Genomic DNA, 15,537 nt, shown 5'->3' on the forward strand with positions numbered 1-15,537 from the left:
TCTGGATGCAGTCCCGGCAGTGCGGATACGTGCTGCCACTAGGGAGCATGGCTTTGCAGGCTGTGCAGAATGCATAGAAACATTCCTGCCTGGTTCTCTTCCTTGAGCCCGGCATAGTGCACAGAGGCTGGCTATAAGGGATTGTACAGGGGTGGCTACGCAGAGGGAACCCACAGAGAGCCTTATAGGAAGTATAGATTCACAGCTGAGTATGAGAACCCAGCTGTGAGCTTACCCCACCGGTGTGCCCCTAGGTCCAGCGCCGACAGATCCCAGTTCTGTGCCCCCCGGAGACCGCTGTGATGCTCCTCTCCTGGATCTCATCCAGAAAAAATGGCCACCGGGACTCTGAGGAGAGGGAGGAGGGGGCGGAGAGCTGAAAAGGGCGCGCTGGGCTGTGTAAAAACGCGCCCTTTCTGCCTCAATTCGCCCCTTCTATGACACTCCAGCGTGTCATTTTGGTCATCCGGAGGGCGGGGAAAAGGCGGCGGCTTCGGCTAGGCCAAAGCCGCGGTCTAAATTAGAGGCCTGATGCCCAGGAGGGCTCCAGAGCGGCGCGGTAGTCCGGGGGGGGGGGGGGGGGCGGATTTGTACCGGACCCCCCCAGAATGGTCGACTGGATAGCGGTGGGGGTAGCAGGGGTAGCGGTTTCTATATGGGGGGGCCCCTGAAGCGCTATGGAGCCGCTGCTGTTGCAGAGACAGGGATGCAGAAAAACCCTGTCTCTGCTGTGCCATCCAGTCCGCACCCTCCCCCGGCCCCAACAGGATCCCTCAGCCGGCCTGGGGGTCCCTGGAAGCTGCGGAATGCTGCCTGATCTCCGACCCTACCTGAGGCGTCTCAACCTAATGCCCCCTGCGGGGGATTAGGGAGGGTGCGTCTGTCACCGTCAGGGGGTCTTCATCCTCGCCTCAACCTCAACCCAGACCCCTTAAAGGGGTTGGGGAAGGAGGGGGATCTCGACCTCGAACCAGGACCCGAGGGACTGGGGAGGGAGCGACATGGGAAATAGCCACCTCGACCTCAACCGGGTACCCCTGATAGGGGACCGAGGAGGGAGCCATGCCGGGAGTCTCGCTGGAGACCCACTTTTCTTCATCTGTATTTCCAGACGAAAAAAGGAAAAAAACGGAAGAAAAAAAGGTGTGCCTCCTTGCGACACTAAGCAAAAACTGGAGAAGGCTGACGCCGTCCAGGGGTGTATACTGCAGAGGAGGAGCCAAAGTTAATCTTTTTCAGATTATGCATAGTGTCGCCTCCTAGTGGACAGCAGCATAACACCCACGGTTCTGTGTCCCCCAATTAGGCGACAGAGTAAAAAGCTGATCCTGATCCTTTCCAAAGATGCCTGTTGTGATCGCTTCCAGCAATGGGATCAGCGGCCCAGAAGTGAGAACAAGACGCAACATATATGTGAGCAGTATACTTTATTATACACCTAGCATATAATGCAGACGTGATTACATCACATTCACAACTCTCATCATCCATAATTATCATCTTCATAGAAAAATACATCCTTTCAAATTTTCCAAAAAGCTAAGAAACCTACTAGATTTCAGGCTCTGTATAAAACAAATGCGATTAGCGTCTTCTCATCAACACTCTCACATTTTACTTCATTAAAATGGTGTCTCGTAACGACAACTCCTGTGTGTGTTCTCTCAAGGCATCAGAGGTGGAATCCCTCACCAGGACCCCCTCTAAGAGCCAGAGAAGTTCTTACCAAGAAAACCAGCTATTGGGAACAGTAAGAGATGGACAACACAGCAGCTCCAAACTAAAAGGGGTTAATGATGAGACATTCTATTTATGGCTGTGTTCACATTAGGCATCGTGGTTCAGTTTCGTCAGGCTTCGTTTGTTCTTCACAGGCAGAATAGTATCAGCTGCATTATTCTGCTCAGGAACAAAAAAGAAACATAAGATGCTATACAGGTCAATAAGATTTGGTACAAAATCGGTTGAAACGGGTCCATCATAATTGTCTTGGATACTATAAGATCAGAAGCCAAAAAAATCCAATGTGAACAGAGCCATATATTGCAAAACTGCTGTGAGGCTAAATCTGGCATATGGTACAGTGCCATCACCGTATATGCGTTCAGTCACTCAATCATGATTCATTATAGAGTCCGGGGCTCTTGAATATGCCGTAATGAAGGTGATTACTTGCTATGCGCTTTGTAAAAGAGGTTTGTCGCAACACAGTATGAATCCGGACAGAGTCATGCCTCCTTCACAAGTCTGTGATACCAGTACATATGGCATCCATGTATTTCACGAGTACCATTATTATCTATGCTGCTGTTCACATGTCCGTGTTTTCCCAGCAGCACACAGGTCCAGGACCAGTAGAAGTCTATGGGTCCATGAAAACCACGCACAGCACTTTGAAAGTACAACCTGCTATGTCAATAACATAAAATAAGGTGGTGCAAAGCTTACAAAAATAGTGGTTGACCCATTCCATAGAAAGAGAAAAAGCCGCACTTACCATTCCTAGGATTAAAAGTCCTTTATTGTTGCAGTCAAGACATGCTTGCAGGGTGCAGGCGAATGAGGGCGAGGGCAGTTTTGCGCCTACTGTTATGTTCACATGGGACCTGGAGCGCGTGGAAGTGTCACAGTAGGCGCGAAACTGCTGTTTCTGCCTTTTCTCTTTCTATGGTATGGATCAAAGTATAAGAGAAGCTTGTAGTGAAGAGCAAGAGTGCTCGGATAAGGTGTCATCCGAGCACGCTTGTGTCCTAGTCAAGTAGTTTCGGTGTGCTTGAAAAAATGCGTGCATTTCTTGCAGCTGTCCGACAGCAGCAACACATGCAGGGATTTTCACACGGTCCACGTGAAAAACCTAACGTGCGCACCACCACTGAATACAATCGGTGTGCGTATGTCCATATTTGCGGCCCTTATAAAACAGACCGCATACGGACGTGTGAAGAAGGCCTTAGTGTGTATAAGAATGTGTCCTCACTGACAGAGGGGGCGCTGATGGTCAGTTTAGTCAAACTTTTCCCAGGGGAACAGCACAATAAAGGCTTCCAAGATAACAATAATCCAGAATTATTATTTCCTGGGAAATACAAGTATTTACTAAACCAGATAGGTCAGTGGCATCAGGCCCTCTCTAAGGTGTTCTACAAAACAAGAATGAGCATATTCAGTCACATCTGTCATAGGTATAAAGTGCGAGAAGAAACATTAGTGGTTGTCTGGGAACTGACCTGTGGTACAAATAGTGAACTGAAGAAACGTGACAATAACGCTGCACCATGAGATACCAAATATGGTGTACAGTTCATTGTATTTTCAGGATTCACGGCTGCCAATAGTGCCAGAGGGTAAGCTTGTCCTTCCTCTCAATAGGGAGAGGGGAATAAGTCGCGGTTGGTCACTGCTGGCCGCTCCTTATCTCCCAGGAAGTCTTGCGTCTTCTAGATTCTTTCATATATTTCAATAAGGGTAAATAAAACAGGTTGTATTATCAAGACAATAACTGTCCAAATGTTAGATGGCTTAAAAACACGGCACTTTGGCAGCTGGACTGCTGATATTGGGTAGTTTTTATAGCGGTCTATACCCTACAAAGCCAAGTGCATCGTTTTTACTGTCAGTTTGGGATGACAGACTCCCTATAAGACTTCATATGATGCACTGAATAATTGAAAGACCAGCTATATACAGGCCAAATATGGTATTTAAAAAAAAAATCTACCAATCTCTTTCGTGCGGTTCTCTGAAGGGAAGCCCGAGGATCTCAAACACATGTCTCTCGGTTGGTGTTGGCAGTGGGTATCCAGCATTTACCTTCAGGTTTCCGTTACGCACCACGTCCTTGTTGAGGGAATGCTCGGATAGACTCATGCCCTTGGTCTTTGCAAGAGCTCGCATGGATCGATTAAAGTGAGCTGATCCTGTGAAATATAAAATGGCGCAGGCAAACTCCCCATAAGGAACTATGATGACATCCAGTCTACGGTGCCGCTGAGCTGGTCCTGGCAAGCGACATACTCCCATGTACTTCTTCTGATTTCCGTTATCCTCGTGGCTCACCAAATCATCTGTCAGGAACCCTGGAAGGATCAAACACAAAAGGGAAGTAACATCAAATATTTGGTTGGTAGCTTTAATTAGAAAAGACAATTTCTCTTTATTCTGTGATGTCCCTGACGGCAGGTGAATGAAATCCAGCAATGATTGGTACGTAGGAGCAGCACGGTATGATTAGCACATGGAAATTACAGGGCTCTGTGTCCTGGGTCCCAGGGTGCTCGTTCCTGGCTCATAAATAAATACATCACAGGGGCTTGGATATGATTTGTGATGCAGGTTATATATGTTTTCCTCTTATCTTACAAACCGTAAGGATTTCCTTACCTTGCAATTTGAGGCTATCAATCAGTTTGCTGAAAACTCCCTTGTGAGACTTGCCATCAGGATGCGTCACTAACACATCAACATCACCGCACGTCGGCTTCTGTCGCCAGTAGGAGCCACACGCCATGCACATCAGCTCGGGGTTAATCACTTTAGCCGCTTTTCTAACCTGATACAAAAATAAGAAAAATATAAATTAGCAGATAAAATCCTTTTTATACAGGAGTGGACTGGGAAGTTGCTGGAATATTGGGCTGTCACAGAAGAGAATAAGAGTAGATAATGTACAGCACAGCAATAAACATAACTAACCATAAATATCACACTAGGATGATAACGAGCTGATTTATGAATAATCTGCAGATAAAAACCCTCTCTATTATATAAAGCTCAAGTGTGCGCATGTATGTATGTATGTCTGTCCGGGATTGGCATCCGCACCGTCGCAGCTACGGCCACAAAATTTGGCACAGTCACACGTCTGGACCCTGAGAGTGTCCTAGGCTATGTTGTGAGGCGAAATTTTAACCCCGCGCGTTCCAATTCACCAAACAATTTTGCCCCTATCTACATACCAGGGGAAAAGTGTGTGTTTATAAAGCCCCGCCCCTCATTATGATGTCATAATGGTTGCCATGGCGACGCTGATGTCATCATAGGTTGCAAGCCCCGCCGCTCATTATGATGTCATAATGGTTGACTATGGGATGGAGGATGTGTGATGGGTATATGGGCACTCGACTATGCGATGGAGGATATGTATGATGGGTATATGGGCATGGGATGGAGGATGTGTGATGGGTATATGGGCATGGGACTATGGGATGGAGGATATGTATGATGGGTATATGGGCACGGGACTATGGGATGGCGGATATGTATGATGGGTATATGGGCACGGCACTATGGGCTGGAGAATATGTATGATGGGTATATGGGCACGGGACTATGGGATGGAGGATGTGTGATGGGTATATGGGCATGGGACTATGGGCTGGAGAATATGTATGATGGGTATATGGGCATGGGATGGAGGATGTGTGATGGGTATATGGGCATGGGACTATGGGCTGGAGAATATGTATGATGGGTATATGGGCACGGGCCTATGGGATAGTGGATATGTATGAAGGGTATATGGGCACGGGACTATGAGATGAAGGATGTGTGATGGGTATATGGGCACTTGACTATGGGATGGCGAATATGTATGATGGGTATATGGGCATGGGATGGAGGATGTGTGATGGGCATATGGGCATGGGACTATGGGCTGGAGAATATGTATGATGGGTATATGGGCACGGGACTATGGGATGGAGGATGTGTGATGGGTATATGGGCATGGGACTATGGGCTGGAGAATATGTATGATGGGTATATGGGCATGGGACTATGGGATGGAGGATATGTATTATGGGTATATGGGCACGGGACTATGGGATGGAGGATGTGTGATGGGTATATGGGCATGGGACTATGGGCTGGAGAATATGTATGATGGGTATATGGGCATGGGACTATGGGATGGAGGATATGTATTATGGGTATATGGGCACGGGACTATGGGATGGAGGATGTGTGATGGGTATATGGGCATGGGACTATGGGCTGGAGAATATGTATGATGGGTATATGGGCATGGGACTATGGGATGGAGGATATGTATTATGGGTATATGGGCACGGGACTATGGGATGGAGGATAATTATAATTTGTTATAACTATCCACAGTTAGTTACTATGCCCGGGCAGCGCCGGGCTCTTCAGCTAGTATATATATATATATACTGAGAGAGAGTGCGTGGGTTTCTACTGTTATATAGAGTGTATATATCCACATCGGTCTGTACTAAATACATACATTGCTTTGCTAATCTTCAAATATTACATTTTTTGGCAGTGAAAACTTCACGCACTAAGAAGGCAAATATATTTTAAAGATACAATACAGATACTTAGTGTGTGCGCAACTTGGAAACGTATTCTGGCTTCTGAAATTAAAGGGATTTTCTCACAAAAAAAATTTTAATCAACAGATCTTGGAATAATAATTTCCACAATTGAATGCGTTTAATAAACTGTTCCTGTCCTGAGATAATCTTATACATGTGTCCCTGCTGTGCACTGTGTAATGGCTGTGTCTGACCGTACAGGGACATGGTCTGATCATACCACAGCTTCTGGGCAGGGGAGGAAGCAAAAGAATATACAGACATTACAGCAGGGGATCAGAGAAGATTCTTTCTTTCAGGTAAAACATTGCTTAAATAAAGGTAAGTAAAAGTTTTGCCTCACAAAAATATCAGCTGCGATCCCGTGCTGTCCTGTCTGTATACTCTTTTGCTTCCTCCCCTGCCCAGGAGCTGTGGTATGATCAGATCATGTTCCTGTATGGTGAGACACAGCCATTAGACAGTACACAACAGGGGCACATGTATAAGATTATCTCAGCACAGGAACATTTTTTCCCAATTGTGGAAAGTATTATTACTTCAAGATCTATTGATTAAAATGTATTTTGCTCTTGAAAAAACCCTTTTAAAGGAAACCGTTTAATTCTGCACCAAAGATGAGCAGCATAACATACGGACCAACTCCTTTATCAAAAAGAATAGCCTTTTACTCCAAAATACAATTCCATTTCAGAGAAAATACATTTTTTAAAGAAGCGGAGATCAACGAGAAGTGTCCACTGACAGAATCTCTTTTGGCTACCATTTGCATACAGTGAAAAACCTGCAAATGAAGCCAATCCATGAAGTGAGCCACCTAGCAGCCACTCCTCACCATTCCTGGCTGTTTAAGCATCAGGGTGTTAAGTCACCATGGGAGCCAGGTGCCTGTCGCTGCCATCTTGGTACTCCTCTGGATGGGCTTTATAGTGCCTACTGTCACTGCCATCTTGGTACTCCTCTGGCTGCGCTTCCTAGTGCCTACTGTCACTGCCATCTTGGTAATCCTCTGGATGTGCTTTCTAGTGCCTACTGTCACTGCTATCTTGGTACTCCTCTGGATGCACTTTCTAGTGCCTACTGTCACTGCCATCTTGGTACTCCTCTGGATGCGCTTTCTAAAGCCTACTGTCAATACTACCTTGATAATCCTCAGGATGGGCTTCCTAGTACCTACTCCTACTGTCACTGCCATCTTGGTACTGCTCTCAATGTGCTTTCCAGTAAATACAACGTGTTACTAAAGTATTGCTGTATAGTATGGATGCCATCGCAGGTTCAAGACCCCTAGAAGGGCTCTAATAATTTTAAAATAACTTAAAAAAAAAAAAAAAAAAAAAAAAAAAAAAAAGTTTGAGAAACAAAACCCCCTGTTTCCCAATAGATATATTAATTTAAAAAAACAAAGAAAAAAAAACATGGATTTTTGTGAGTACTCACCGTAAAATCCTTTTCTCCGAGACGCTCATTGGGGGACACAGAGACTGTGGGGTGTGTGCTTCTGCCGTCTGGAGGCTGACACTAAGTATACAAAAAAAGAGTTAGCTCCTCCTCCGCCGCATACACCCTCGCCCCCAGACCGGGCGTAACTCAGTTTAGTGCATAAGCAGTAGGAGAACGCGCCTTAAACTCAGGCAAGAAATTATACGTCTGAAAAAGGGACCACCCTGATCCTTACATAAGGATTTGTATAATTTAAAATAAACAGATGCCAACTGGCTAATAGGGTGGGTGCTGTGTCCCCCAATGAGCGTCTCGGAGAAAAGGATTTTACGGTGAGTACTCACAAAAATCCATGTTTCTCCTTCGTCTCATTGGGGGACACAGAGACTGTGGGACGTTCTAAAGCAGTCCCTGGGCGGGATCTTAGCTCACCCAATCCATGCTATTTTGCGCCCCTGATTAGAGGTGCGCAACTGCTGCCTGGAGAATCTTTCTTCCCAGGCTTGCATCCGAGGATGCCTGGGTATGTACGTTATAATGTTTGACAAACGTATGCAAACTGGACCAGGTAGCTGCTTTGCACACCTGTTCCGCTGAAGCCTGGTGTCGCAGTGCCCATGAGGCACCCACTGCTCGAGCCGAGTGTGCCCTGATCCCTGCCGGAACCGGCGTGCCACTGATTTGATATGATTCTTGGACTGTCAGACGAACCCATCTGGCCAAAGTCGCTCTGGACGCAGCGAGTCCCTTCCGCCGCCCTTCTGGAATCACGAATAGAGAGTCTGTCTGGCGGAATGGCGCTGTCCTTGTCACATATCTCCTAAGGGCTCTTACCAGATCCAGGGTGTGCAATGCCTTTTCTACCCTATGCACCGGTGCCGGGCAAAACGAGGGTAAGACAATGTCTTCGTTGATATGGAATGCAGAGATAACCTTCGGCAAGAAGGGGGGAGCTGGCCTTAAAACTACTTTATCCTTATAAAAAGTCAGGAACGGCGGTTTACAAGATAAAGCCGCCAGTTCCGAAACCCGCCTAATAGATGTTATCGCTACCAGAAAAACGACCTTCCTGGACAGGTAAGGTAAGGAGACTTCTTGTAACGGTTCGAAGGGAGGCTCCTGAAGGGCCCTGAGCACTAAGTTCAGGTCCCATGATTCCATCGGTGCCTTATAGGGGGGTACTAAATGTGCGACCCCTTGCATAAACGTCCTAACCTGCCAGACCGAAGCGACCTTTCGTTGGAAAAGCACCGACAGGGCCGAGACTTGCGTTCTGAGTGAACTCGGAGCCAATCCCGCGTCCAGCCCTGCCTGCAGAAAAGCCAGTACGTTGGGGATCGAAAAAACCAGAGGAGCCACTCCGCGATCCCTACACCAACGGAAAAACACTTCCCAAGTCCGATGATATACCTTCGCCGAGGAAGGCTTTCGGGCACTCACCATCGTGGCCACCACATCGCGCCTGAATCCTGCCTGTGTTAACAGCCAAGATTCAATGGCCACGCCGTCAAACACAGGGCCCCTAAGTTCGGATGGCAGATCGGCCCCTGGGACAGTAAGTCCGGCCGATCTGGGAGACGCCAGGGTACGTCCACCACTAGTTGAACCAGATCTGCATACCAGGCCCGCCAAGGCCAGTCTGGGGCCAGCAGAATTGCTGGAACCTTCTCTCTCCTTATCTTTCTGATGACTCTTGGAAGCAGAGGTAGCGGGGGGAACAAGTACAGGAGCCGAAACTGGCTCCACGGAAGCACCAGAGCGTCTGCTGCGATTGCCTGCGGGTCGAGGGATCGAGCGACGAACCTTTGAATCTTGGCGTTCTCTCTGGATGCCATAAGGTCCACGTCTGGTGTCCCCCACCGTTGGCAGATCTGTTGAAAAACCTCGGGGTGCAGGGACCACTCCCCTGCCGCGACCCCCTGTCGGCTGAGAAAATCCGCCGCCCAGTTTTCGATTCCCGGAATGTGCACCGCTGAAATTACCACGTGGTTTTTCTCGGCCCAACGCAGTACCAGCCCGACCTCGTGCATGGCTGCCTGGCTGCGCATGCCCCCCTGATGGTTCACATACGCTACCGCTGTAGCATTGTCCGACTGAACGCGCACCGGCCGGTTTGTCAGCCAACGCTGAAAATGTTGCAGGGCCAATCGTATTGCCCGTATCTCCAGAATGTTGATCGGGAGAATTACCTCCCGAAAGGACCACCGCCCCTGGGCTGTGTGACTCTGAAAAACTGCTCCCCAACCCTGCAGGCTTGCATCGGTCGTCACCACCAACCACTGTTCCGGGGGAAAGGGTTTCCCCTGAACCAGAGACGAGTCGCGAGTCCACCACTGGAGTGACCGTCGGACCGGTGGAGACAAACTGCACCGATGATTGAGGGAAAGCAGCCTTCGGTCCCATGCTGACAAGAGCGCATGTTGAAGCGGACGGAGATGGAACTGGGCAAACGGGATTGCCTCCATCGCCGCCACCATTCTGCCCAACACACTCATGCCGTACCGGATGGATCTGGAGCCCGGCTGAAGAAGGTTCCGTACCCCCTGTTTGATCCTTTGCGCCTTGTCCTGAGGGAGGATCACCAGCCCCTGGGAGGTGTCGAAAACCATGCCTAGAAATACGATTCTCTGAGCCGGAACCAAGGACGACTTGTTCCGATTGATCAGCCAACCTAGGCGGGCCAGGGTATCCAGAGTGATACCGACATTCTCCTGGCACGCCTGAAACGACGGCCCCTTTACCAAAAGGTCGTCCAGGTAGGGTAGTACCGTTATGCCCCGAGCATGCAGGATGGCCATAACCACCGCCATTATCTTTGTAAAGACTCTGGGGGCAGTGGCCAGACCGAAGGGCAGAGCAACAAATTGGAAATGTCGCCCTCCGATCGCAAAACGCAGGAACCTCTGGTGTGGAGGAAAAATCGGGATGTGTAGATATGCATCCTGCACATCGATCGAGGCCAGGAATTCCCCTGGATCCATGGCTGAAATGACCGAACGGAGGGATTCCATCCGGAATCGCCTGACCCTGATAAATTTGTTCAGGATCTTTAAATCCAGTACTGGCCTTACTGTCCCGTCCTTTTTGGGGACTGAAAACAGGTTGGAGTAAAAACCTTGCGTCTCTTCGCTTTTCGGCACTGGGACAATGACCCCGTTGCGCTGTAGCGTCATTATAGCCTGCAACAGACCTTCCGCCTGCGATTCTGTTCCGGAGAGCCGGGAACGGAAGAAACGCCGTGGCGGGAGTCCGACAAACTATCTTGTACCCGGACGATATCAGTTCTGCCACCCAAGCGTCGCGTGCCACTGCGACCCAAACGTGGCTGAACCTTAGTAGGCGTCCGCCCACTCTGTCGTCCGTAGGTACGAAGTGCCTCGAGTCATTTTGCTGGAGGCTTTTGTGATCTGGCCCCCCTCGCTCTGGGCAAACGGCCTCGGCCTCTACCCAGCGGATTGGCCCTGTAAGAAACTTGCCTTTCCCTAATCTGACCATCATTTGCGGAGGTGGATGCCCTGGCCGAAGTCCACCTCCAGGAGCTACGAAAGGGCCGAAAACGCCTCTGCGTCTGCCTGAATGCCGGCCAACTCTTCTGCTGCGGTAGAAAACTACTCTTCCCCCCTGTGGCTTCTGAGATAAGCTTATCAAGCTTTTCACCGAACAACCGATTGCCTTGAAAAGGCAATGAGGTCAAGGATTTTTTAGAGATAGAATCCGCTTTCCATAATCTCAGCCATAATGCTCGCCTTACGGCGATCGCATTTGCTGCTGCCACAGCAGAACACTCGGCCGCATCCAGAGCGGCGCCGACGAGATAATCACTCGCTCCTGATATCTGATTTGTCACCTCCAAGATTTCCGCGGGCAGATCCCTGTCTTGGAGGGCCCTATGCAGAGTGTCTGCCCATGAAACCATGGCCTTAGCCACCCAGGTAGCCGCAAAGGAGGGGGCCAGAGCCGACCCTGCTGCCTCATACACTGAGCGGGCAAGCCCCTCTATGAGGCGATCAGTTGGGTCCTTAATAGAAGAACCGCTGGGTATCGACAATAGCGATCTTGATGCTAAACGTGACACCGGTGGGTCCACTACTGGCGACTCCACCCACCCTTTATGGAGTTCAGGAGGAAACGGATACTTTGCTTGCAGCGCCTTTTGCATTGCAAAGCGCTTATCCGGGTGTTCCCTATGTTTCTGGACTAGCTCCTCGAACTCCGGATGTGTGGCAAACCTTCTATGCGGACGCCTGGTTTTCTTGAAGGAGACCTTGTGACCTGAGGCCGTGGACACATCATCCTCGATCTCTAAAGTCTGGTTGACCGCCTCAATGAGGCTGTCCACCGAGTCCTGGTATCCCAGGCTTTCTGGATTCCAGGCTTCCTCCTCCTCCTCCTCGCCCTCGTCCTGATCGCTTCCTGAGCTTGGCGACAGGGAACGAGATGCCCTAAAAATCGCCGCCGACTCCCCAGAGGGCCCGGCCGACGGAGAACGAGCTCTCTTACCATGAGCTTGTCTGGTGCTGGAGCGGCCCCTAACGGACGAAGGGTCCTGAGACGTGGACGAGCTGTCTTCCGCTGGCAGACCACCATCCTTGACCCTGCCCGGGCCCCGAAGGGACTCAATTGCCTTCGTAAGGGACATCATAGAATGCGATAAAGACACTGCCCATTCTGGGGGGTCCTGACCCCTGGGCTCTGCAACCATGGGGGGCTCCTGGGCTCGCTCCGACTCACAGGCTTCGCAAAATTTACCCGGCTGCGCCTTAGGCAGCCTGACCCCACAGGAAACGCAAACAGCGTATAGGAAAGAGTGAGCTTTCCCTTTGCCAGACATATTGCAGGGTAGGGTAGGAGGAGGAGGGTAACCCCTTCCTTGACAACCAGTGCGGCACTCGAAACGGGGTTGCACTCACCCACCGGTAACGTCCCACCTCTTCCACGGGGTGCTCTGGACGCAGCGAAAACCCTGAGACGTGGACGAGCTGCTTCACGTGCCGTTACTCGCCGGGGGCACTGCGGTGCACTCTGGAGAGAGGCGGCGGGGCTTCCGACCGCACTCCGGCGAGGAAATGCGAGGAGGGGGACGGGAGCCTCCGGTCACTGTGCGCGCCCGCCGCGCTCCCCGGGCCGCCGGAAGTCAGTGGGAGGGGCTTCCGGCCCCCACCGGAAGCGGCGGGCGGGCCACTCGCGGCGCCCCCCCCCCCCCATACAGCGGGGACCGCGGAGCTTCAGCCGTACTCCGGCGGGGACCTGCGAGGAGGGGGAGGAGGGCGCGCGCTCCCCGGTCACTGCGCGCCCGCCGCGCCCCCCGGGCTGCCGGAAGTCAGTGGGCGGGGCTTCCGGCTACCACCGGAAGGGGCGGGCAGGCCTTGCGGATCTCCCCATACCGCGGGGACCGCGGCCGCCGGCGGGACTTCTGGCCGCACTCCGCATGTGGCACTACTCGCACCGGGTTCCACCGGGGAGAGAGTCGGGCCCTGTGAGAAAAAGTAACCCCGTCGGGCGGGGGAACAGACAGCCCCGCGGCGCATTCTGGGGGGTCCCGTTCCGGGGGGTGACCCTACAAAAAAAAGGTGAGTCTGGCCGCCGGGGGGGCTCTCTTGGGGTGCTCTCAACCCCATCCCTGGGCGGGGAGGGGGAGGCTACTGGGGGTGGATGCTTCGATCCCCTGGCTCACCTGCGCCTCCAACTGCACCCCTGGTGTCACTACCTAGGGGTGGAAGGGGCCAACCTGAAATCCCGCGTTGCAGGAGAGGAACAAAACGTGGAGTCCGTTGGGGATCGCCCATCGCTCACACGTGCTCGCCCGTTGTAGTTCATGGGGAAATCGAATCCTCTCATCAGGATGCGTTGCCCCTCTTTACAAAATAAAAAAGAAAAATGGTTGTCTGGGGAAAAGTCCCAGATGTGTCCCTCGGTGCGGGAGAGAAAACACGTGGAGGACTACTCACACGTGGTCGCCCGTTGATGATTTGGGGAGATCGGACCCTCTCTATAGGATCCGTCGCCCCTGTCTTATCTTCAAAGAAAGGAAAAAAAAAAAAAAAAACCTAGTCTGGAGCTCCAGACTGCGTGTGCCTCCATCAGACACTAAGCAAAAACTGAGTTACGCCCGGTCTGGGGGCGAGGGTGTATGCGGCGGAGGAGGAGCTAACTCTTTTTTTGTATACTTAGTGTCAGCCTCCAGACGGCAGAAGCACACACCCCACAGTCTCTGTGTCCCCCAATGAGACGAAGGAGAAAAACAAGCCCTACCGGAAAAATAACAAAAAAAGTTCTGGGTCTCAGAAACAGGGGCACAAAACGATTTTTTTCTATCAACTTTTTAATTATTTAAAAGTGATAAAATATAAAAAAAAACCATATAAATTTGGTATTGCTTTTATCATACTAACCTTTAGAAACAAATTAGGCTATTTTTACCACACAATGAATGACATATAAACAGCCTGCAAAAAGCAAAGGAATAATATCGGGAAGATGGGGGTGAGAGTGGTTCACCATTTCATTCCAGTTAAAATTTTTACCTGTTGTTCACTACATTACATGGTAAAGTGAAATGTGCCAGACAACCTGTCCAACAAAAAGCAAACCCTCATATGTGAATGTAGAGAGAAAAAAAAACTCATGGATTTTGGAACATGGAGAGGTATGGCGCAAAAATGAAAATGAGGTCGATCAGGAATGGGGGGGGGGATTTTTTAGAACTTGCACTTAGGAAAGCCTCAGTCCTTGGCCCCTTCTCTTCTCTCTCTACACGGCCCCAATTGGGCAGACCATCAGTATTTGGCTTTCAGTACCATCTTTATGCTGATGACACACAACTATATACGTCATTCCCTGACCTTACCCCCGCTGTACTACAGAACGCCAGTGACTGTCTGTCCGCAGTCTCCAACATCATGTCCGCTCTCTGTCTGAAACTCAACCTCTCAAAAACTGAACTTCTTCTGCTCCCGTCGTCTACTAACCTCCCTAAATCTGACATTTCCCTCTCCGTGGGTGGTACCACAATAACACCCCGGCAGCAGGCACGTTGTATGGGTGTTATGTTTGACACCAATCTCTCCTTCACCTCCCATATACAATCTCTTGCCCGCTCTTGCCACCTACACCTAAAGACCATCTCTAGAATCCGCCCTTTTCTCACCATGGAAACAACAAAAACCCTGACTGTAGCACTGATCCACGCCCGCCTGGATTACTGCAACGCTCTATTAATTGGCCTCCCCATTACTCGACTATCCCCTCTCCAGTCCATACTTAATGCAGCGGACAAGGTCATCTATCTGGTAATCGGTACTTGGACACGTCTGCTCTTCGCCAGTCCTTACATTGGCTGCCCATTCATTATAGGATCCAATTCAAAGTACTTGTTCTCACCCACAAAGCTCTCCACAGTGCTGCACCCCCCTACATCTACTCCCTCATTTCTGTCTATCGGCCTAACCGACCGCTGCGCTCTGTGAACGACTTTCGACTATCCTCTGCACTAATCTGTACCTCCCACTCCCGACTCCAAGACTTCTCCCGTGCTGCGCCAATCCTCTGGAATGCTCTACTCCAAGAAATTAGGACTATCCACAATTTGCATAGTTTCAGGCGCTCCCTCAAAACACATTAGTGAACGCGATAGGCCGCTCTGAACAAATCAAAGTCATTCTATGTGTAAGTGTGCGTGTGTAGCCCATTCACTATCTCCAGCCATCCCTCACTCCCTCAAGATGGCTGGACCATCATTGTAAATACATCATTGTAAATA

General features: G+C 50.3%; 1 protein-coding gene across 3 annotated transcripts in view; it reads right to left on the bottom strand.

The window, feature by feature from the left end:
• Positions 1-1,410: 1,410 nt before the first annotated feature.
• The window catches only part of POLL (DNA polymerase lambda), a 39,436-nt gene continuing 25,309 nt past the window's right edge, over positions 1,411-15,537 (bottom strand). For 2 of the 3 annotated variants that reach the window (XM_073555810.1, XM_073555809.1), the window contains exons 8-9: positions 4,381-4,549; positions 1,411-4,076 (exon numbers count right to left, since the gene is read on the bottom strand). In XM_073555810.1, coding sequence (XP_073411911.1) covers positions 3,715-4,076; positions 4,381-4,549 — 531 coding nt within the window. In that variant the 3' untranslated portion in view covers positions 1,411-3,714. The remainder of the gene's footprint in view (positions 4,077-4,380; positions 4,550-15,537) is intronic. The other variant, XR_012222583.1, reaches the window with a different exon arrangement.

Source organism: Dendrobates tinctorius, unplaced genomic scaffold (genome assembly GCF_039654945.1).
Source record: "Dendrobates tinctorius isolate UK_male_01 unplaced genomic scaffold, ASM3965494v1 ptg000230l, whole genome shotgun sequence".
NCBI lineage: Eukaryota > Metazoa > Chordata > Amphibia > Anura > Dendrobatidae > Dendrobates > Dendrobates tinctorius.